A 22,402-nucleotide genomic window follows, 5' to 3' on the forward strand; every position below is an offset into this window, starting at 1 on the left:
TTGACAACCAACCAGACAGGCTAACGCACATAAGAAGTGGCTCTAAGGGGTAATCTCTTCCTACAGTGCAGAAGACCTCCATGGTCCTGTTCAGATAGAGGTTGCAGTGCAGATTTCTACCTGCCTGGCACTGCCCAGAGCACCAAGGTAATGAAGCAGAAGACCTGGCATGAAGACAAGCCACAAGAAAGAAGATCCCAAAAAGTACTTTAGTGTGTTAAAAGAGGACACTGCCATTTCCATGCCAGTGTGCCATTAAAATGCGTGCCTAATTATGGTGTATAGGGGGTCATTGTGTACCTGAGTGAAAAGTGAACTTTTAATATCACTTTTTGTTTATTTCCGTGTGTGCAGAAGCACTTGGACCATACAAGACCACAGAAAACGTATAGGAGGAAAACAGTATGACAAGAACATTTGTACTGCAAGAAATGGGAAAATAGATAACGTATATACAACACCAGGAACAATACCATGAAGAGTAGGAACAATAGGAGCATGACATGGAAACACTGCTGTGGTGGCGTATCCCTATCTGGGTTGGCTAGATGGCTCAGCGAGCTAAACAGCACTGACTTGAATCTCTCTCATACCATTTTGAGGCATGCAAAATGAATGCCATTAAACTAAGTAATTGCAGCATCTGTTACTTATAGCGCCTGGAGATGCGAATACCTCAAAATGTAGAGCTAATTAGAAAAGTATTATGTTTATACATCAAGAACTGAGCAACAATGCTAATGTGCACTGTTATCTTCATCAATTACATTAACCCACTTCTAATCAAAACAAAAAAAAACCTTCTATGGTTGACTGCTAGATAGAATAAAAATCAACAGCAGCAATGAACTTCAGCCAACTCTACAGCTAAAAAGACATTTTGTTGAGCTTGAGTGTGGTTTGGCCTTTAAAGGTCCACAAGTGTAAATAGTGCAAGGAGAGTGAGAGGCAGACTTGGGTCGCCAGACATCACACCGAAGGTGGGCTCTAAGGGTAATTCTGTTATGAGGCTTTTAAAGGACTTAAAGGAGTAAGAAGATGCAGCAAAAATCATTCTTCACATTATTCTGGTACTTCTCTTTTTTCAGGTACAACCAATCCTTCTCAAAAGAAGGCCTCCTCCTGGGAGTCCAAGAGCTGTTTGGGTTCCAGCAAAAGACGGGTTGTAGGTTCTTACACTGCACACATCTCTGAACTTGAGACTCTAGGAACAAACAGCCACGGTTACCACTACATGAAGTTTTGGTCACACCATTGTTCAATCCCTAGAATTCCTGTCAATACTGGCCCCGCAGGGCTCTTCTCTACGAGCATACAGCATCACTGGGACGCAAGCAGCACTCTACCAATCAAACACATCGAGACGGGTTGGCAAGCATGGCAGGCTGAAAAGAGGACAAATGATTGGTCAGGAAAATCAACAGACCGTATTGGAGAAGTGTAAAGGAAAATAAAGTTAACATGAGACTCAAGATGAGGACTTTCGGTCTCCTTTTTTAGAGGTGGCTAACATTACTTATCTGATTAGGTTGTACAATATTAGTCTGGAAGGGCTGACAACAGCAGCCGCTGATACATGACTTGCAACGGCAGAGCATATGTCACCACCACAGCTGGGTCCAACGCAGCTTCCTCCGCCACACCATCGCCAACCTAAATCTATTCAGGAAACGCTCATGACCACAGTAGCAATGCACCCAGCTATAAGCTATGTCAGTGAAAACTTCATCCTGCCCGTACGTTTTTAACTGATCTTTTGCAAGAGCGATGCACAAAATGAACCTGCTTAGCTAAAGAAATGCAAAAGGCACTTCAGCTGACAATAAATAGAAATTTAAGAAGATTTTCTCAGTTAGCAATAAAGCGACAAAGGTTAAAACTGTCTGGTATGGAGAACAGTCGGCAGAAGGAAAGTTGGCTGGTTGACTTAAACAAAGTGATCAAAGAAATCAGGTAACTTGAAGCCGGCAAAACGCCAGAGATCAATAACTACAATGTGCTACACAATCATAAATTCACTGCACTCCATAGACACATGGGTTGAAAAAACCATACGCAAATGGTAGGCCAGAAACAACCTGACAAACTGTAGAGCATGCCAGACAGAAAATATACAGACTCGGTTATTTCTACAGTATACAGTGGTCTGTATTGTAAGTCCAACACAAAAAGTCCATACGTGATGGAACATAGGAACCTAGCCAGCAAGTGATTATAGGACCACCCGATTTGGGTGTGCCTAAAAGAAAAGAAAAGAAAAATTTCTTTTGAGTCCCCTCACTCACCCAGGGTTGACCCTAGGTGAAATGCTTCATCATTGGGGCCATCCCAAGCATCTACTGCTTGGGGCGTGCTGCGACTTGCGAAGGAGACGTTGGAGCTCTGGATTGTGAATCTATGTGTAGTGCAGTGTTAGGGTGGGAGTGGTGTATTGTGCTAGTTTTAAAATTACCTAACCAGTAAGCCTACAATTTATTCCTGCTTCTAGTTGGTAGGATAAAAAAGGGGTTGGTTAAAAGGAAAAATTAACTGTTATTTGGTTAATTGTCCCTAGTAATCCGTCAACATGTTTCAAGGTGTCCCCTACACGTTTTCTTCAGGACAACAAGGGGACCAGCCACATGTGTACCACTCCGGTGAATGAACCTAAATTAAGGTGAAAATGAAAACAAAATTCATGGCCTCAATGATGAAGCATGTCACCTAGGGGCAACCCTGGGTAAGTGAGGGGACTCAAGAAAATACATCTTTCTTTTATTTTAGGCACACCCAAATCGGGTGGTCCTATAATCACTTGCTGGCTAGGTTCCTATGTTCCATCACGTCTGGACTTTTTGTGTTGTACTGTATAATATAGGAGGCCAAACCTAGCTAATCCCTCCTATTCCCCCTTTTTTTAATTTGTGTTGTAAATCACCAAGATGCATGCCTTAGCCTTCCGTGGAAACATATGGAGTAACCATTAGATCTCAAAGCAGCTAATTATAGTATAAGGTAAAGTCACAGTAGTCCAAGTTCTAGATTATAGAACCAGAAAAGGAAAAAGGGTCCTACGACCTTCTCATATTAAATAAACTAAAGGGATTTAATATCACACAATGTACTTTTCCATGTGGAGCTCTGCTGGTGGTGCAATAAACGACAAATTCAAGTTTTTGAGCACTGAGATGGTGTTTTTTCTTCCTTAATTTGGAGGTTTTTTTTTGCTAGCGAGAGAGACAGATACTACACATGGACAAGAAATCTGGCAATGTCAGTAAGGAGGCTGCAGCAGTGATACAGTTTGATAGGAACAACGGTTCTCTAATACGATACTGCATACTGCCTATGCATTCTTAATACAATACTCATCTGTGACACTTCGGCATCCTTTATAGCGCATTCAGGTACCACTAAACTAAAATGATTCAAAATAAATTTAAAGAAGGAACACTGCCTAGAGTCTGCAGGCAACAAAACATACGAAGTTGACAGGCAAACCTCAGTGGGTCAGCTCAGGCACGAGTGAAGGATATTAAAGGCAGAATCAGTCTGTTCATCTGCAAGTAGCAGTGCCCTTATTATGTAGCTGTTAAAAAATCCAGCTGTATTTTACACGTGCAAATTATATATTTTATCATTTTTGGGTAATTGTGAGCCTGCTTTAGGTGGCAAAAACTGGGCACAAAATAGTAAGACTAAGCTAAGTTCCTTCAGTTTGCCCAGCACAACCATCTGTCACTTATCTGAAGCGTTTGAGCTACATTGGATTCTTCAAAAGTCACTCACATCACTGGTGTTTTTGTAAAGTCAGGCAGAGCAAACAGACTGAAAGAAAGAGGCTAGTGTAATTCAATTCAATTCAATGAATTTATATAGTGCGCTACATACCCAGAGGGTCTCAAGGAGCTTGAGGAAGGGTGGGGAATTACTTGTCGAATATCCAGGTTTTAGTTGCTTTCTGAATGCTAGGTGGTTCTGAGTGAGGCGAAGGTGAATGGGAAGTGAGTTCCAGGTTTTAGCCGCCAGGTAGGAGAAGGATCTTCCTCCCATGGTGGTTTTGTTGATGCGAGGTACAGCAGCAAGGGCTTGATTGGAAGAGCGTAGCTGGCGGGGGGGGTGTAGAAGGAGAGTCGTGTGTTGAGGCATTCGGGTCCAAGTTCGTAAAGTGCTTTGTGTGAATGTTCCCAGCTTACAGTTCAGGAACATGGTTAGCTCAAACCTGAAGAATCACTTAAGTACATCAGCCCTCAATTGAACCTAAAGACAAACCTTCTCAAATAGGCTTTTCCTGCTCACTTTTATGTCACCAGGACCACCCTCGTATACACAAAGAAACTTGATCCCTACAAAAGAAACATCTCAAAACCCCAGTTGATGCCATCAAACAAGGCAACATTCTAGAACATCTATAGTTAGTGATTCTTAGAGATGCAGGACTTAGTAAAATACTGATTGTCTTTTATTTTCTTACACAGGCTGTCCCCCTCTCTTTAAGCCTCGGGACCAAACTCACCAATTGTGGACATATACAACACAGGAATGTCGCTTCTGGAGTCAAAGTTGCCTTGTTAGGTAGATGAGGGGAGTTAAAAAGGAGAACATGGAGATGGTGGGGAATGCAAATGTGCCATGAAAGGTTTCTACACACACTTTCACTTAAAACACAGGCGCGCAACGTAAGTCCCAGGAGCCAGCCCCAAGCCAGATTTTCACAATAATAGAAACAAATTCCATTGTAAATTTATCGTAGTTGGTTTTCCTGAAAATATAAATAGATCAGGCCGTTCTGGATATACTTTGGTTTACAACGTTTACAATTCACAGCACCGATGTAAAAAAAGAGATTTGTTGATGGGAGAGCAAGTCAAAACACTAAAAAGGAAACAACAGGTTGGAGTAAACAAAGACTGCATAACTCAGATATATCTCATATTTAGGATCAATAAAGATAAGGGTATAAGGCACTACTACACAAAACAGATCCCATCAAGCATTGCAGACACTGTAAAGGCAGAGGACAAAAACCTTAAACACCAACAAAAAATGTTAGTAGACACCACAAACTAAATGATTTGTAGCTGATCATACACACGGGTACCAATTGTGAGCTGATGGCCCAACTCCCTCGATCTTTAGGCTCTTTAAGAAAGATGTAAGAAAATGAAAATTAAAGGGGAAAAATACAGGATGCCAGAACTCCACCTCATTATATAAATGGACCTCCTAAAAATATTTTTGCATTGTTAGATGTTTAATTTACAGTTTTATTTAATGCAGAATTGGCCCAGGGGCATTAAAGCAGTATACATGTGCACCAAATTATGGCACACATTTTTTTAGGTGCAGTTAGATAAAGTGACCTGTCCACATTCACAGGATGTTTCTCTGAGACAGGTACTCGATCAATCAATCAATCAGCATTTATACCTTGTTCCCCAGTACCTAACTATGCAGCTCTTGCCGATATCCCCTTTTGACTGAATATCGTGATGTGTGAATATTGTAGATATCTGAAGTGTGGATATTACTCCAGTCTTTTTTAAATTAATTTTACTTTGCAACAGTGGCTCACAGCCACCCTTTATTTGGTTGTAATTATTTTTATTGCTATCAAGAACTCCAAAAAAATAACAAAAGGTGACAATGTCATGTATATCAATCATGGGTACAGGAGACAACAATGGGGAGCACAACAAACCGTGTGGGGACGACATGGGGGAGGGATGAGAAAGGAAGAGAACAGAACCCGAGAGGGTGAGAAAGAGGGAGAAGAGAGGAAACGGGAAGGAGAGAGAAGAGAAGAAAGCTATCTGGTACATTTACATGAGTGACTCGATGCATAAAGCAAATCCCACCGTCTTTCTCATTCTTTAGTTTATGTAAAATGCCTAAGAAAATTATGCTCATGGCGGGTTAGAGAACTCACCAAAGCTACTTTTCAGCCCACCACACAACCCATGATTCTTGGATGCGCATGCACACACTAGCTACCTGGAGCCATTGCTGATGAGAATGCTCTCCCTTATTGTCAACGTACAGTAATACCAAACCAGCAGGAAGTTAAAGACTTCATCTGTGACCCTGGAAGAAAAACAGTGAATTGCAGAATGAGCCACATTTTTTTTCACAAGGAATCAATTAAATACAGAACAAACACTATCTTGTACTCTGCTTTTTGCTTTTGCACTGGTACTGTAAGCTTTAACTTGCTGAGCTTAGAAATCGATTCTTACCCACCGGCAAGTAACAAAAGCAGTTAGGAGAAAATGTCCTTGCTGATTTTGGCCACTGTCTTTATTTAATAGGGTAGTTCCATTACCCATATGTAAGAAGAAATGGTAAAAACTAAAGACAAAAGGGTTAGAGGGCAGTGTGCAATTGTAAAAGCATTAGTAGAACAAGCAATGGCAAAGCCAATGGGACTGCGATGACCGTGGACCTATTGGCTTTGGCAATGATCATTTCCGTTGCTATATTTTACCTTTCTAAGATGGTAGCCCAAACATGCGTATGCATGGAGAAACAAGAGTGGCCATCTTGAAATGTTGTTACACTCTAGCTAGCAAAAACATGCAACAAGGCCACCCATGCATGCATATGTACACGTATGCACGGGCAGCCATCTTGAAAAGGCTTTTGTAATACAATTTTCAAAAAATGCCCAAGGATGTCTGAATTCACATGCATTTGCGCCCACAGGCTATCAACCTAATACATTTTTATTAAACTGTACAGTCATATGTGAATCTGTGCACTCTTGCCAGTCTTGGAATGTCTTAAAAAGACCATTTCCAAGATGGTGGCTGCTAGCCATGGCTGCACTGAAACTGGCATACTACAAACAGGAGCATGAGCTTAGAAGCAGTCTGAGGAGAATCCGGCTCTGGCAAAAAGAAATATCAATAAATATATGTTTTTGTTGCCTTTCTATTTATATAGAGAACATATTGAACTGCAAGTCCATGGCAATGAAGGAGACTAAACTTAACACCGATTAGCAGAGGCAGGATGTGGTCCATGACAGTGAGGGGAGGCAATGGCCTATTAGCCCATGCTGTATGTTGTGATGGGCTGAAAGGCCGTACAACTGACAAATGAAAGAAGATGGCGGATTGACAACCCCTCAACGTACATATATGTTTCGAATACATTTTTAGGGAAAACAAAAAGGTCTTGGCTAATGCCAGGCCAAATAGGGGAAAGAACAACGCAAAAAATAAGGGTAGCAGGGTCATTACCGTGTAAAGGTACCAACTGAAGGGTTGATTCTAGGTCAATGAAAAAAAAACAGTAAGGCATCTCCATCAGGGGACAACGGCAGCCCATGCAAGCAAGAAAATCATGATGTACTTATAGGCAGTTTACAAATTTCAGAAAGTGTGCAAAGTGCAGCATTTATACAATCAAACAAATAATTTGTACAGAAATAACATGATCCATCATCTCCCTCTTATTTCTGCTACTGTTTCGTGTTAAACTAAGAACCCCCATTTCTCAAAATAAACTGTGATCAGGGAAACAATCATGGTCTCGTGTATTGCATGTAGTCTATATAACTTCTCCAAGGGAGAACTTATTTTAAGTCTTATTTTAGCACTTGCCATTATGTTTAATCCATTCCCCCAAACTCTTTCCAATATTTTGCAACAACCTTAGTAGACCATCCTTTCGGCAGCAGTGCAACACTTCAAGTTACATGTCCATTTTGTGATTGTTCCTTTTTGCCACAGCAAGTCCTTGATTTACAAGCATTCTATTTAAATCTCATCAAGTCTGTTGCATCCCAGATCCCTGAGAGTACAGTTGGAGCTGTGAAGTTCATGGTTCAGCCTGTGGTTTTTCCGTGTTCTCAGGATACTTCCTGTAAGTACCATTCTAGCGTAGGGCAACTCCAGCATGTGTGAAGAACGGTGCATTTCTGTTTAAATCCCCTTATGCACATTTCATCATCTGCCTTCCCAAGTTTATGGACATGCCGCACATTATAGCACATTCTGTGAAGAGTCTTCAGCTCCACTAGCTTTTTATCAATACCTCCATGGAGGAATTTGAGGACTTTTTCCACATGTTGTCCTTAAACGTTGCATCTCCCTGGTCTCATCCGATTGTTAACTATAGTAGTACGCTAAAGATTCTGTCCCATAAATCCTGTGTACCCCGTGAATAAATGATCACTTCCCCTTCTCTCTTCTACAAGAGGAGCTCCTTGTTCTAAATAAGGCAGACAAAAAACACAAACTATAAAGACATGAAAGTGAGGAGAGAACAGCTAGGTAAATCAACTAAATAAAAATAAATACAATGAAGGCAGCAGAACTCTAGTGCAAATACCCAGACATGCACTTATGTCAAAAGGATACATTGACATTCCTTTGGTGCTAGAGGCTTAATGTTAAGTCGCATGAAAAGCTACTCCTGGCATGTACAACTAAATCACTTAATTTATGTATTCATTTATTTATTTATTTATAAAGTTGTATATAGCGCGAACATGACCTAAGAGGGTATCAGAGCGCTTTACAAGTGGTAAGGAAGGAAGAAATAGCAAAAAAGCAACAGGATCAAGAGCGAAACAGGATGTAGTGAGTCCTAAAATGAGGCCGGAAGCCCCCAAAGGGACCAAGCCGCCCACAAAATATACATGATACCTAAAGAGTGACTTTAAAAATAAATAAAACCTTTCTCCGTCTACATTTCTGATATACTTGCTACTTAGATCTCTGTTTGTTAGGAAACCAAACACAAAAATGACCAGTAAAGACGCCGCCTAAAATAGACAAAACCCTACCACGGAAAGAGGGACCAATTAAACGGAAAGCAAAATATTTCTGCATGGGCACTGTGACTTGAAGAAGGCGCCATTGAGATTTTCTTTTGCTCTGAAATATCGTGTTTTACAAAATTGGTATGTATTTCTATTTAAATAAAACTTGCTGCAACTCGGATGGTAAACTCTTGCAAAGCTTAGCACTGAAGTAATACTGCTGGCACAAACACGCTCTGCTACAAGCTAAAACCTTCGGTCTGTACACCCACAGCGCTACCTAGCAAAGGGTAAGAAACCCTGGCCTAAACTCCAGGAGGAGAAGGTGGTCTAGCCCAATCTTCAATCACGTGGGTGAGGTGCAAGGACATGGCTAAGAGACGCCGTAAGCACACCTTTTGAAGAGGATACTTGTGGTACCAAAGAAAAGTGAGAAAAAAAATAGGTGCATTTTTACAAACAGAATCAAGTGCATTAGCAGAGTTCTTAAACAGAAAATGCAGATACCAGTGCTTCACTCTGGTCCCTGTATGCAGCCTCCATCTTAGCGGTCAGTACAGAGGATTCCCTCACAAATTCCTGTATTCCTTTTTCCTACTCAAACTAGCAGACACATCTACACTGGATAGCCTCATGCTGGAAAAGGTCCCTCATCTTCCTTGTTAAAGTCAACAGACTCGCAATGGCCGCCCACTGTAGAATGAGGACAGAAAAAGCTTAAGAATCACTGAAGGTTTTAAAAAATTAGACTGAGTCCCAATTTTTTTCCAATCCAAACATATGCCTTCCTAGAATAAAACAAAATCCTCATAGAATTATGAGGGAGAAAAGCTCAACTTCCCAGACCACAACTAAAATGGAATACACCCGGTTTACACATGGCTAATCAAGGAGAACTGAGACCTAGATAATCATAAAGCCAATACTCACAAGTGTAGTCCACAGCATTCCTGTTCTATTGGGGCAGAACCAAGGACTCTTGAGGCAGAGAGCAGCATAAACCATTGCTGAAATACCAGGACTCACTGGAGTAAAAGAATGTATTTCAAACATATCCAGCTTCACCTTACAATTCATACTTCTGAAGAGTTCTCACCAGGAAACAGGCAATGTCACATGCCCCTTGCAATAAACTAACAATGGTCAAAGCGCTACGCTCGCGTAGTTTGCGAAGTTTGAGCTACTTCGCACTACGCGAACTGCACGTAGCACAGTGCAAACACGCGTAGCGTAGTGCAGCGGTCATTTTTTGCTTGCTCGCTGTCCTTAACGTCAGGTTGGCAACTAAAAGCAAGCAAAATTACATCCCAGCGAGAATTTTTCCTCGTTCGCGATCAGCAACATCAAGTTGCCGATCACGAGCGTGGAAAATAAACCTCCCGGCTAGATTCCCAACACGGCGAGGTCAGGTTTCTCATTGAGAGTGGTCTCGTATGCTCGCGAACGCTCGTGATGAGATACCAGTCCGTGTTGAGAAAACTGCAGCTCGAGTAAAAATCTACTCGGGCGGCAGAAAACCACAGCTCGCACTGTGCAGGATGCCGTTTTCAATGATTGCACAGTGCCAGATGCTTGTCCGCACTGTGCAATCATTGAAAACGGCACCTTGCACAGTGTGAACAGGGTACCACGCGTAGCTTGCGTAGTGCGAAGTGCACTTTGCGTAGCGCTACTTCGCAAACTATGCCCAGCCTTACAATAAACAGGAAAAACCCTTTCCTTGCAACTTCCTTTGATTTAAAAGATGCACATTGGTAAGTAGACCCTGAAGGCAGGATAGTATAGGATTAGGTGCTTTCTTAAGCAACAAGTTACAAGTAAAGGAAGGGATTTCCACGACGAGCTAGGGTGTAATCAGCTCAGCTCCCAATTGGCAGAGATTAAACAATCCCACTGACATCACTCATATATCCCACCTCCAGGATCAGAGTCCTATTTTGTTTTTTACTGCAAAGTCACAATCGCCTGGGACATGTTTGACAGGAACCCATATGTTTTCCTAGGTGTTGGAATATGCTATTTGATGGCCCCAGAGTTAGCTCATGTATTATGATTTAGTGAGCTGTTCATACGTTACCGAGACATGTTTTAGACACATGCACATATGCAGAATGCATCTGTGCAAACCTAGATGGGCAGAGCAGCTGGTTTTAACAGATTTGCTGAAAGGGAACGATAGACCACGTCATGTTCATGACATTGCAGCATCTTCTGCCTTTTAATACCACACACAAAACTATGCAATATAGTATATGTTTCGCAATAGGATCACATAGATTATGCTGAAGAAGGTGAACTATAAATGACGAGGATTGACCTGAAAGGTGAGTTGGTATTGTCTTTTAGAATGTTCACTGTTTAGTCAATCCTAAAGAAGATGATACTCTGAAGAAGATTCAAATTTTGGGATTAGGTGGGCTAAACAGGAACATAGTTTAAGGATTTTTTTTGCCCATTTACAGGACATTTATGTTCTATGGCACAAAGATTTGTGGGGTTAGAATTCTTGCTCAAGTGAAAAATGGCACTGGCTTGCATATGAAATGTTTTTTTGTACTTTGCAATGTATCCATTTATTTTGTAGTTTCTCTGAAGACATTATTAAAAATAACTTTTGATAGAGCGGATTTGTTTATATTTATTCGATGGGGAAACCGACATTGGTGGGCATAGAATTCTTTGTTTGCTTGTATACCTAGAGGTCTTTCCATAATTCATTAAATATTCAGCCCAAAGCTTTTATATATTTTGGTCTACTACGCCCCCACGTTGCCAGCAGCTTTGTAAGACCTGATCAGTAAAACAGTGGAATTGGCACAGAAGACATAAGAAACCTATGCAAGAAAAAGGAACCTAAAAGAACAATCTGAAGCCATCCAAAGAAAGTGGAGGAAGCTGGGCCTTATGACAAGCTTGTCCAGGGAACTGAACTGAAAAAAGGTGCTCGAGCACCCCATCTTTTTTTGAATTTTTCATGGGGCTGATTTCTGTTATCAGCAGTTTTGAGAATATGAGTTAAGTGATCAGTTATTTCAGATTTCCAGACTGGACACAGTTAGAAGATTCTCCAGTGGTCTCTCAACTTCTGAAGAGCTTTACATTAGTAGGCATGTAGTCCTCTCGAGTTCCTTATTCAGACATCTTTTTTTTCTAAATTCCTGATGGTTACTGCATCAGCTTGTAGGGGAGGTAGCATGTAGTCCATCAATACCAGTAAATTTCTTCGTGAAAATTGCCATTAGCATTAAGTCTTCCTTTTTCCTTGCCCTTTAAGCAGTCTTCCAGAATCTCTATATGTTCTAGTGTTTTGCCTCAGCCAAGTGAGATTCCAGACTTGACAGTTACGGTCTGGTCCGCTGGCGAGGTGCATGTTGTTTCTCTGCTCCATAAATAAATACGAATTACTTACCAGACGTGGCTCCTAGAAGTGTGTTTTTACACTTTACATCAATCTGGCGACGATCCGGAGTGCTGACCAGACGGTGAAGAGCATCTAAGTATTAACGTGCAGTGAAGAAGAAGAACGGACGAGTTGAGAGAACAACGAGCAACACCTTGCCCAAGAAGAATCCATGCCGTGCAGCGGAACCTGATTCCTTTGATGTCTCTGACTCAAGATGTGAGGAACATAGAGAAAATTTCGAGGAAACGTATGTCATCAGATAAACTGCGAGTATCTCCAGTCGTGATCAGACAGAAAGCTGATAAAAAAATTTGATTCTGTGTGGATTTGAGATCCCTAAATAAAAATGTTGTTGCAGATGTTTTTCCCCTTCCCAATATTGGGGAATTGGTATCAACATTGCAAGGTGCAAAGTTCTTAGTTAGATAATGATGAAAAGTGGAATATTCGCATAGTAGCTCTGTATCCGAAATCTACATCTTCTGAAAACATCAGTCAAGAAGTTCATGATTCAATGTATAATAGTGGTTACATGATTCCCACTCCAGAAGAAATGAATACATCTCCAAGTGCATTGAATCGTAGGGAGGAAGGTGATAGTGATGCTTTTGATTAGGTTGGTGTACAGATAAATCATAATAATGGTACACTTTCTCAAAATGATGTTTCACAAGATCTCTCAGTTTCACATAGTACCAGATGTTCACAATCTCGTAGACTACCAGTCTATTTAAATGATTATATATGTTAAATGTTTATACAAAGATTTTCATTACTCTAAGGGAAGGAGGTGTGTTGTAAATTATTTCTTCATGAAAATTGCCATTAGCATTAAGTATTCCCTTTTACTTGCCCTTTAAGTAGTCTTCCAGAATCTCTATATGTTCTAGTGTCTTGCCTCAGCCAAGCGAGATTCCAGACTTGACAGTTAGGGTCTGGTCAGCTGACGAGGGGCATGTTGTTTCTCTGCTCCATAAATAAATACTAATATCTTACCAGACGTGGCTCCTAGAAGTGTGTTTTTACACTTACATCAGTCATCTTACTTTGTTAATTTAGAAATTAACTCCTCTGCCACGGAAAAAACAGTGGTCAGAGCTAGTGGTCGGATAACATTTCTTATACACAGTTCTGTAGCCAGAACGTCAAAGCTATACAGTCACGTCCCATGATCCCTATATGGGACAACGTACAGTCTATATCCTAAACCCTTTGCGAACTAATATCTCTATATGCCTTATTTAGCCACTAGGAGCTGGTACACCGGACGGACGACCTCACCTTACACTTTATTCAACAAAAACAATTCTATAACGGTTTTATTAACCACAAAAGGACTTCCTCGCTGAACTATTATGGAGTCTGGAAAATGATTTATTAAACAATACCAGTCCATCTTCAGACATTATTACATAGGAACATGTGGGATTCCAAGTACGGTTCCAATGGCATATGCTTGAGTAAGTTAAGGCGTTTCACCACAATTTTTAAAAATACACTTTTAATGCAAGCACTAGGTCCTATTTACAATGCTGGGCATGCCAGAACTTTAATTAACCAGGCACATATGACACCAGGACCTTGCCAGCTCCAAAGTTGACAAACATTTTCTAAAGTGCACTAGAGAGAACCTTATGGTCATCATACTAGGTCAAGTTCTTACCGATAGTGTAGAAAGAACATGCATGCAACAGCACCAAGTAACAGGATAATAGTCAGATACAGCTTAAACTTTTCATATTCATCTTTGTAGGCAAATCTGCAAGAAGAATCATAAGATTAGCACATGACACAGAATGCAGCATATAAAGGATACTGATATGATGTAAACATATCAATTTTTCAGAGAAATTTAGAGTCTGATTTGAAAACTGAAAAAGCACTCAGCCAAGAAACAAAGTTAGGAAGAGACAATGCACTGTCAGTCTTAGATAAATTAAGGCATGTTCATCATTCCTAACGAATGGACACTCAAATCTTCCTTTTTCAACTCGCATATATGACCATCCTTGACTTTTTGAGGCACTAGGTAGAGATGCGGACCTCAGCCTGTGCTCAACTAAATAGACATTCGTCCAGTAGGATTGTTTCATAGGTACATATCGAATGGTTCTACCCAAAGTATCAATATTGTACTGCTTTCAATTGCATCAGCCACATTAAATGTAAGAATTATAAAAAAGAATGAGCCCTAGCTTTTTGGTGCATATTCAGTGTATTCCAAAAAAACTAAATGTATAGAGTGGAGACGGTGCAGTGCTCATTGTGGGCTGGATATTTCTATAGAATATCATAAAAGCACATAATCATCTGGTGCTTCCTCAATACAATGGTGAGACAAGCAAAGTATATTATCCGTGGTCTCAAATGGAATCAAATTCAAATACAACCAGAAATGTGTGTCGACTTTTCGACCAAGGTCTCGATATGCACGTCTCATCAGGACAAAAAGTTGTGACCGCACTGCAGGCTGGAGAGAGGAGATACCTTGTGCAACCTTAAAGTCTGAATGCGGCTGTAAAAACAACTTTGCTCAAGTTTAGCCGAGAGTGATTGGATAGTAGCTCTTCCAGAAGGTTACGACCTATACATACTGATTTGGGGTGTTGCGACAGACCACAAATTCCTCGGGGTACTGTGGATGGGGCACTGGCCTAGTTCCCTCAAGATTCTGCACCGTTTTGGGCACATCTATTCAGCTTCTAAGGTTTAAGACATAAGACGCTCAACACATTGTGCATAACTGAGCAACTGATGGCGAATAGATTGCAAGTATGTTTGTTGGGTCACCTACCCGTATCAAGGAGAAGGATACCTACTAACGCCCCAGTGCAAGAGAACACTTGAGACAGAACACCTTGCCTTGAGGGAACCCACAAATTAGTACTGCATTGATAAATTGTGTAAAATCAGTCCATATGTACCTATGAATGAATCCTAAAGGACAAATGTGTTTCATATAACTGTGTTACCCTAGTTCAGATTGGATATATAGAGTTGCCCAGGTTCAGACGAGATTCAAATAAAAGGAAACATTAAAATCACTAGCACCAGCTAGGCTACCTTAGGAAAAAACATGCTTCTTAGATGAAAATTCAGCAAAAATCAACAACCTGTATATGTCCAATCTATTTAAGAAGTCACAGACAGATGGAATACTCACCTGCACTTGCAAGGCACATAGGCCCAAGCATGCTGTAGCAGCGGCTTAAATTCTTCTTACATTTTATATATAACCATGTGATTTCATGGTTAAAAAAAAAGCTTTGAAACTACGCTCTAGTGATTTGTTCTTTCGAGCTTTTATAATAAAAGAAAATAACAAATGCACCATCTTGGACATGTACTTTTTCCAGGAAACGGGTCTTGAAAACCACAATAGTGGTAAGGGACTCACATAGCGTAAATGTGTGAGCTCAGTCAAGAAGGGAGTTGACCAAATGCAGAATGAAGCGACTTAAAGTGTGCGCAAATCCCCAAATGAAAGATAATCGAAGTAGGTTTTCTTGCCTTTCCAGTAAGATGCAGGAAAACAACTTTTTTTTTACAACATAAATCATATTGAAGCACCCAGCCACGCTGCCGTCATGCAGACGTACAGCCACAGCCACAGCCGCTGAAGTAAGCAGCCACGCTGCAGTAATGCAGGCATACAGCCCCAGCCGCTTAAGCACCCAGCCACACTGCCGTCATGCAGACGTACAGCCGCTGAAGTAAGCAGCCCCGCTGCCGTCATGCAAACATGCAGCAGCTGAAGCAAGCAGCCACGCTGCCGCCATGCTGATGTACAGCCGCTGAAGCAAGCTGCCACTCTGCAGTCATGCAGACATGCAGCCGTTGAAGCAAGCAGCCACGCTGCCGTCATGCAGAAATGCAGCCGCTGAAGCAAGCAGCCACTCTGCAGTCATGTAGACATGCAGCCGCTGAAGCAAGCAGCCACGCTGCAGTCATTTAGACATGCAGCCGCTGAAGCAAGCAGCCACGCTGCAGTCATGCTGGCCTCTAGCCGCTGAAGCAAGAAGCGACGCTGCCGTCATGTGGATGTACAGCCACAGCCGCGGCCCGCTGAAGCACGCCAGCACACTGCTGTCATGCAGACATACAGCCATAGCCCGGAGGGTTCCAACCCATCAGGCTAGTGCGATTTGGTGCATCGTACTTCCCGGAGGACTTACAGAAGAATGTTAAATGCTGTCTGAAGGAGGCAGGACAACACATTAAGGCAGACAGGTTACTCAACTCTCCTGGCGACACCTTAGGAGCTCAACAATGCGCAGACTGAATAAGTAAACACTTAAATAGTCGTGCTCCGTGACACCCTTGAGACGCTCTTAATTGCAGAAAACCTGCGGATTCACCTAAAAAGGAATTTCTAGTCTCAAGAAAGTCATTTTTTCCCATACGGGACACACCCAGAGTATAAATTGCTCAAAAATGCTTCTTTTTTTCACTTCAAAGGTGGGGTGGTTTTAAGTGAACCCACATTCTTGAAGAAAAAGCGGCTATAAAACACCGACAAAGGTTTGAAGTGATGAACCCAGTTGCTGAAAGGGAACTGTTCAAAGCTAATTCTGTAGCTCCCCCTGCTGGATGCTAAGGGAGTAGCACTGGATGTAAAAGTAGTTTATTGGAAAGGTAGTAAATAAAGACCCTTAAAATCATTCTTAAATAGCAAATGTTTGCGGCGTCGAAGCGAGGTGAGAAGCAGAAGGGAACCAACTTTCCCTCAATGAAATGGCATCACAGAGCGAACCCAGCTATTTTCGCTAGCACAATATAAACCTGTATGCTGCCAGCTCTAATGAGGGCAACTGGTTTTCTTGCCAAATCGTATTATCTACTATGCTCCAGTTAGGATTACACGCGATCAGTGCTTTAAATGGGAACAAAATAGTGCATGTGGTCATTTAAATGAGGCGAGTGGGCGGGGCTAGGGGCGGGTCTAATAACAAGACATGCTAATACCTATTGACTTTAATACTAGTTGCAGCACATACCAAAACACATTTCAAATGCGTTTCTATAAATAAAACAGGTTAATTCAATACACAAAACGACAGCCAAACGCGTGATGTTTTAACATTTCCTTGTTATATAATATTTACAGCTTCCATACTGTTATTTGCTGTTGCTTGGCACAACACAATATATTCTCGAGCGTGCACACACAGAAAAAATCAATCAGACGTGCACACACAAAGCATTCCACAGATTTCCTTTAATATACCTCCCAACAGTATATCGAATCTCTCCCTTTCTCTCGCTTTTTTCCTCACACAAAAAAAGCACTGGCAAACAGACAAACGTAAGCTACTCACACAAAAGAATTAAAGGATTAAAGCCATTTTAACCTCGTCACCTTCCTTTGCTTTCTGAATTGCGCTGTCACCTGGCTGCCTCGATCCTGTGTGCGCAACACAGCAGGATGGTGAACACCAGACGTTATGCAAATGAGCAGCTAACCAGTCACGGCTACAGAAGTGCCTTGGCTGTCAGTCCGGTCACCAGCACAAGCAGCCGATGCGCCTACCTTTTATGAGTTCCAGTACTCTCCTCTGCAGTCGAGAAGTGCCAGTACTCAGAGTGCTAAAAATAAGAAGTTCCGGTACTAAGTACCAGTGAGTACCGGCCCATTTAAAGCACTGAACGCGATCAACCTACCGACTTGGACAGCAGCGGCAGAGACTGTGTCTCAGGCAGGCTTCACCAACAAGTAATCCGTCAGGACAAGTGAAAATCGGCATTTCGCATGGAGAGAATTCCAGTACAAGGTATGAAAGGTTGTAATATTTATGTGTTATGATGCCGACTGCAATGATTGCCGAAGCCGGGGCATTACGCCAGAGACATTTGAGAAATCTACCACCACGAGCAGACTAAACAGGACCAAATTGGTCCTGAACAGATTTCACCATGCCCCAAGGAAGCCCCAGGCTGGATGGCCATGTAAAGGGGGCGAAACACATGTTGGCTGCCATGGGCTCTTTTGCGATCTGACTCAGAGTCTCTGAAGCGAGTCATAATACATAAATATTACAACCTTGTATACCCTGTACTGGAATTTTTTCCATGCGAAACAGCGATTTTTACTTGTCCTGACTTTTTCTTGGACCCTCTTGTTGACAGGGAGGTGAGGCCTCCCCCTTCAAGGACAAGTACCTTTTTCAAATTTTGCTCAATTAAATACGGCTAGTAAGGTATTGGGACCAATCACCCCTTCTCACCCTGAAGATTCACCAATGAATACCTCTGGAGCTAATGGTAGCTCTCCAGTTTCCTGTACCTCTTCTCTGTGCAACCCTGCCTACTAAACGGCAAACATTTATTTAGTACAATTAATGTATGTATACAAAAACTGAGAAGTGTTTATTTGAGACGAAAATTTGGGTATTTATCAGAATTCAATAATCTGATTTTCAGTGAGAAAATGTCTGGATTTCTAAAATATATTGAAAGATGATATTTCAGTGATAAACCGTGTAGCGTTGGGGAGACCCATTACAAATATTATTACATACATGCCAATATTTATAGAGAGGGAGACAGCATAAACAAATTTGAGGGATTTTATTTCCCCCACTGACTGACATCGAAACAGATGCAATTTTAGACAGCTAAAATAAATCCATCTTTGGCTTTGAAAACCGGGAGCCTCCAGCCTGAATCTGGTCTGTTGGCATGCATGTTATTACTTTGGTGCCAGATGCATTGCAGATATCGCTATTACGTATGACACATATAGAGGCATTGCAGATCCACAGCAGCTTGTTCACATTTCCTTTGGCAACAGTGCTTGATGAACTGAGGTGATAGTAATCTTGCAAATGTTTGCGCTAATGCACGCCTGTCTGATCAGGTCACTATTTCAACACTAAAAAATATTAGTAGCTCAGGATGATTTTCTTTGAACATAAGTAGCTCTTATTACAGAAAAGGTTGTAGACCCCTGGCCAATATAGTAACTGCAAAGTCTTTGTTTTTTTTTCGTTGGGTTCTCAACAGCCTACACCCTCCACGTACATAAAATGGCAAAGTAGCTCCATTAGAACTCTAGACTGATTAAATCACTACATGATAGGTCCCACTCCACTATTCAGGTGCTGCCACTGGCACGTGGAAAAGTGTTTTTGGGGTATCTTTAAATGCACAAGACTATCCCACAGGGGTTTTTCACATGCATCCCTCAGTTTCATGGAAGTGCAAGAGTTGATAATTCATCACACATTCTGGGTAATGCTTTAGTTCAGTTTCAAGACGCTCTCATCTTGAAGCAGAGTTAACATCTCTTAGATCAGCTGGCAAAAGCGGGTGGTGTCCACCTTCCTGAGAGCAAGGAGTTTCCGAGAGGCGAACCCGAAAAACTAAAAAGTACACACTGCCTTTTCTTTGCCCTAAGACACGCTTCAGGAGTTCAGTTCCAGTTTTCTTCGAGTGGCTCCTTCATCGCCTCGGCTTTAGAAAGGAAATAAGCATACTTTGTGCCCGGGAGACAGGATGGGTGCCTATTATTTGTAGGGCCTGAAAATAACTAAGAATTGTTGGTAAGATTGCATTTTGTATTACAAGACTTAGTATTTACTTTTTATTTTGGGCATATTTTTAATATGTTAAACAATACTGTTTTTGCATTTTATAATAAAGCTGGAAAACGCTTCAAAAGTTGAATATTGGTGCTGTGCTCACAATTGCAAAAAGAAAACAGGACAATAGGGCTTTTGAGGTCTTTTTTGCCTCACAAAATGGTGTGCGGTACAGAAGGCCAAGTCTCAGTGGCCTGTTTGCTACTGCAAACTGAGCATTGAGATGGCTGTCAGCTGTTAAAGGGTGGTAGGGACAGATGGCATAATTCTGGGTGTCCTAGTCACAAGTGCACACTACACCCCTGTTTTTTTAGGCTACAGAAGGCCCAGCATGACTTGTTGGCCATGGTCGGGAAGTCACACTCTCAAAACACTCCACCTAGCCTGCGAAGTTTCCTCACAATATCCACTGATGAATACTTCAATTTACCCTAGCTTCTGCCCAACGAGGACGAGGAGAGACCAACAGAGGTGGGTGAGGCACCAAAATAACAGGCAGAGCCTAGCCAGAGTCAAGGGTGTCACGGGGCTCTAAGATCCCATGCAAGCCCTGCAAATAGTTGGCATCTAATTCATGCAACAATCGGGTGAAAATATGATAGCCTCTTAAGGTATTTCTTTAACACGAACAAGCGTTTCAACTTAATATAGCCGATCATTTTTGTACCCTGCACACCCTAAGCTTACGTATCAAAGGGGCGTTCATATGTGATAATGAAGAAAAGGGTGGCACTATAAAATAAAATATTTGCTTAGATCACACAATTTGGTCAAGTAGGGAGGCCAGAATTGGTCCGAGGTTTTCTGGTTTCACATTATGCAATCCATCAACAAGATGGCTACCTCTATCTCTCTCATTTTTAACACCCGAGATTTATGCAATGTTTTTAATTCATGGCATATGATGGTAAAGCGTTAGTGGTATTCAGAAGGCACTTTAAAGTTCATCTTGTTTCGGCCTTGAGGCCCCAAGAGAATCTCAAGCATAGCCAGAGCCAGGCCTCTGGCTTGAGCCTTAGGTGGCTCACCCATCTCTGGAGACCCAGGTGTACAACTGCTGTCACTGAGAAACGCTGGGGTCTCAGACAGCGGTTAGCTCTGGGGGAGCAGAATGGAGCATGACGCAGTCGTAGGACTGAAGCGGGAAAGCTAGCGGCTTGGAAATTATGGAATGGAGCTCCAACTTCTTGTAAGCTGGCAGGTAAAAGTCCCCAACAAATCAGTCTGTGGGTTGCTCTAGTGGCTTGGGACGGAGAAGTGGAGAGGCCACACACGCCCAATGAACCAATGGCAGGGGTGGGGAATCCGGCAGGAACCACACGTAAATGAATGTGTGGGGGAAACGAGCTGAGCCCGATTACGTTGAGGACCGACATACTGCCACTTAACACTGCTTGGTTCAGGTTCTGCACCCCCCCCCCCTCCCCCACACACACACTTTGTCCAATCTAGCAGACTGCAGCAGCTCAAGCAGTTCGCATGGAATGCAGCAAGTGAAATCCAAAGGGCAGTGGAACAGGAAGGGACTCATTGAACTGCGCACTGTGCAGGGATAACTACCAGTGTGCAGCAAACTACAGGCAAGAGAACTGTAAAGCTGCCCCTAGAGCTAATCACGTCTCTCAAGCTGAAATCTTTAAGCTCGTGAAAACCTTTTTTTCTTTCCGCAGCCCTGTCACAGGGCAACTGCCCTATCTCAAGAGATGTGCAATGGTTTAGAAAATTTTTTCAAGACTAAAATCTCGGATATTCAAAGTTCATGGTCTGCTCTCCAGGAGAATCTACCTCCTGTAGGTGCTCAGACTCCGGACAGCCTTAGCACAAGGCTGACTCAGTTTAGGCCAATTTCTTTATAACAATCGAGAGAAGCAATCTTGATGCGTGCCGCAGCGACAAATGTCATTAACCCGTTGCTCAATTCTATTTTCAATCAGTCTTTTGCTATGGAGGTTCTGCTTGCTGCCTGAAAATTGGGTCCAGGTGCTTAAAAAACCCGCTTTAAACCATAAAATGTTTAGTAATTACAGGCCAATTTCACTTCTTCCATATTGGATCATGTTAAATGGCCACTGGATGAAGAAAAATTAATTTGGTTCTGACCCTTCTCCATTTGTTTTCCGCCTTCAACACCGTCCCACACACCATCGTCCTGCACTGTCTGTCTGCCCTAGATGTAGGGGGTACTGTGTGGGACTGTTGTAGATCCTTTTTGGACTCCAAATGCCAGTCTGTTTGGATCACTCCTTTTTCCTCTGTAGTTAAGGCAGCCAAGCAAAGGGTGCCAAAGGGCTCCCTGCTCAGCCATACCCTATTCAATATATTCATGTCCCCGTTGGCTGATGTGGTAGAGCCTTTTGGGTGTCAAATTATTTCATACGACTAGGATACCCAATTGCTCTTCTCGCGTTTGATGGGCCCCATGCCTCTATTGCAACCTCCTTCACATAGTGTTTGCATGCTGTTTTTGACTGGCTGCCAACTTAAATGTAATTCAGAAAAGACATATCTCATGTGGATCTCATCTGTCTAATTGGTGGGAAGATCTTTTGTCCCCTGCACTGCCCCCACCCCCTTTTCCCCTCCAGACACTGTCCTAAAAAATTTAGCGCTGAAGTCAGACATTTTTCTTTTCATGCGGCTGCAGATCTCGCAAGTGGGTCAGTGCTTCGCCAT

At 42.1% G+C, this 22,402-nt stretch overlaps 1 protein-coding gene across 2 annotated transcripts in view; it reads right to left on the reverse strand.

Annotated features, from left to right (window-relative positions):
* The window catches only part of LOC147660706 (transmembrane protein 120B), a 118,319-nt gene that overhangs the window by 38,520 nt on the left and 57,397 nt on the right, over nucleotides 1-22,402 (reverse strand). Inside the window, exons 5-7 of one of the 2 annotated variants that reach the window (XM_086951521.1) lie at nucleotides 13,813-13,908; nucleotides 7,221-7,250; nucleotides 5,974-6,063 (exon numbers count right to left, since the gene is read on the reverse strand). In XM_086951521.1, the coding sequence (XP_086807647.1) occupies nucleotides 5,974-6,063; nucleotides 7,221-7,250; nucleotides 13,813-13,908 (216 nt within the window). The remainder of the gene's footprint in view (nucleotides 1-5,973; nucleotides 6,064-7,220; nucleotides 7,251-13,812; nucleotides 13,909-22,402) is intronic. The other variant, XM_086951522.1, reaches the window with a different exon arrangement.

This window comes from Lissotriton vulgaris, unplaced genomic scaffold (genome assembly GCF_964263255.1).
Source record: "Lissotriton vulgaris unplaced genomic scaffold, aLisVul1.2 SCAFFOLD_2916, whole genome shotgun sequence".
NCBI lineage: Eukaryota > Metazoa > Chordata > Amphibia > Caudata > Salamandridae > Lissotriton > Lissotriton vulgaris.